The following is a 2,500-nucleotide window of genomic DNA, read 5'->3' on the forward strand; positions in this document are numbered from 1 at the left end:
ATATATATATATATATATATATATATATATATATATATATATATATTTATATATATATATATATATATATATATATATATATATATTCTACAAACATTGTCAATGTTTCGTATAAAATGAAGCCAAATAAAAATAAAAATAAAACATGTAGACAATATCCAACAGATTTTGTAGATTTGAGAACAAAACCCTCAGAAGAATATTGGGAGTTAAATGGCAAGACAGGATTAGAAATGAAACTATAAGAGATTACTGGAGTGCCATATGTGGATGAGATCATGGTGAGGAGTAGAAAAGATGGTTTGGGCATGCTCTTCGCACTCCCCAAGAGCGATTAGTTCACCAAACTTCCAGCTGGGCTCCACAAGGCACTAGAAGAGTTATAATACCCAGGCCTACATGGCTGAGGACTATGAAGCGTGAAGTAGATGATGAATGGGGAAGAACTGATTTAAAAGCTCAAGATAGAGACGACTGGCGAAACCTAACCGAGGACCTTTGGGTCAATACGCGTAGGAGGAGATGATGATAAAACTATGTAATTTTTCAACAGATCCTTCGCTATTATCATATTAACAAATTCTTCATAATTTTTAATTAAGTTGTTTCTTTATATTGTGCCCTGTTCTTTTACCAAGAAATGAAAAGATTAATCTTCTATTGCAACTTTCATAACCTAAGGGTATTCAAAATATGCTGCCTGGTCACATTTTCTTGTTAAAGCGTTCACAATATAAAATTTACAGGATATAATTTACTTCAAAGACTTGAACTGACTTGAGGTATTCACTCAATGAATAAGCTTCATTTCACAGAAAACTGATGAAAAGAATCGTCAAATACTTTTTGGAAGGATTATTTCTCCCACACAAACTAATGAATATTCTTTCAATTAATCAAAACGTTATTATGAGCCGTTCAACGGCTTATCTAGCTAAGTTTTACGCAAGTTTAAATGCCGCTCATGAATGGCAGAGGCAAGGTAAAGTGACAATGCCCAAGCTAGCAGGACATATGATCAGTGCCCAAGGCCCCTCTCCACCCAAGCTAAGACCAGGGAGGGTCAGGCAATGTTTGATAATGACTCAGTAGGTAGACCTATAGGCTCCCACATAACTTCCATCCCATCCTACCTCACAAGGTTAGTGAGGTTGCAGACATTACAAGAAACTATCGAGCTAGAGCGGGAATCGAACACCAGTCCGGCCATCGCGAGGCTGGGACGTTTCCAATAGGCCACCACAAACCTTAAATATTCGCAAATCTCGGGGAACCGCTTTCGTTTTTAAAAATCGCTCAGCTTGAAGAGATTTTTCTAGTAGGGCACTTAATTAATGTCTCCTTAATGACAACTTTTTTCATTTATGCATTGCTGAACGAAAGTTAGAGTTTGCAAAGCCAGAGAAATGATATAACATATCACTAACTTTGTTTAACTTGGCTTAGCATTCTAATATATATTTCTAATCGTGTATGAGATTGGATATGGGTTTCAATATTTGTTTGGTGCTTTATTCAACTATCTATTCTTTGATGTTATTGTTCCCTAACACGAGTTTAACGTAATATATATATATATATATATATATACACACATATATATATATATATATATATATATAGATAGATAGATACTGTACAAACATACAAACATATACATATATATTATATATACATATATTAAATATATATTATAGATATAAATATATATATATATATATATATATATATATATATATATATATATATATATGAGCTTTTGATAAACAAAATGAGATTATGAAAACTAAAATACTACTTTCTCTAAAGAGAAAAATATTTAATCAGATAGTCCTACACGTAATAGGAAAACTAGGGATAATGATGATAACACCTCTTATAACGGCGCTAAATTTTGTCAGAAAATGGAGTGATTCTCATGACAGATTAGAAAGGAAAATCATTTCATTATAATCTCAAGGAAGAAAAGGACAGTTTATTATAATATTACTTTATTTTCAATAAGCATCGGTTTTTGTATATATACAAGCATTTAAACAATTCCCGTTTATATCAGAAGGATAGAAAGACGACAACGTGACAATAGATTTTGAGGCAGTTGCAAGCAGATTGGACGTTAAAATTATAGCGTCTAATTTAAAAATTCCAAAATGGAAGGTAGAGAAGTCATAAGCCTAATTTTAAAATAATTTACAACATTAATGAATTATCCTATACAAAGATTTTGGCATATACTAAAAAAGGAAGATAAGTCATTTATATTACAAGTGGATCACAGAATAAACAGCATAGCAATCGTTTAATTATATCCTTTGGGAGTTGGTTTATCGGGGTATTTGGCTTCTCCTTCGTAGGAGACATCAGCCACGTATCCCGAGTCCTTGCTGACGGTGTAGAAGACCTTCTGGGTTCGGCTGTCCGGAAGGCGGATGACGTAGGACCCTTCGATGGCATCTCCGTCTCTGGTCTCGTCGTGGCCGTAGTTGTTTCCGCTCTCAAC

General features: G+C 33.5%; 1 protein-coding gene across 7 annotated transcripts in view; it reads right to left on the bottom strand.

Annotated features, from left to right (window-relative positions):
• The window catches only part of LOC137632690 (cuticle protein 19-like), a 227,205-nt gene that overhangs the window by 27,193 nt on the left and 197,512 nt on the right, over positions 1-2,500 (bottom strand). The window contains exon 4 of one of the 7 annotated variants that reach the window (XM_068364795.1): positions 2,015-2,500. This exon is cut by the window's right edge and continues 39 nt beyond it. The exons of the other annotated variants lie outside the window; for them this stretch is intronic. Coding sequence (XP_068220896.1) covers positions 2,300-2,500 — 201 coding nt within the window. The 3' untranslated portion in view covers positions 2,015-2,299. Of the gene's footprint in view, positions 1-2,014 lie in introns of those variants that run through there. 7 annotated transcript variants of the gene reach the window in all.

Source organism: Palaemon carinicauda, chromosome 41 (assembly GCF_036898095.1).
Source record: "Palaemon carinicauda isolate YSFRI2023 chromosome 41, ASM3689809v2, whole genome shotgun sequence".
In the NCBI taxonomy this organism is placed as follows: Eukaryota; Metazoa; Arthropoda; class Malacostraca; order Decapoda; family Palaemonidae; genus Palaemon; species Palaemon carinicauda.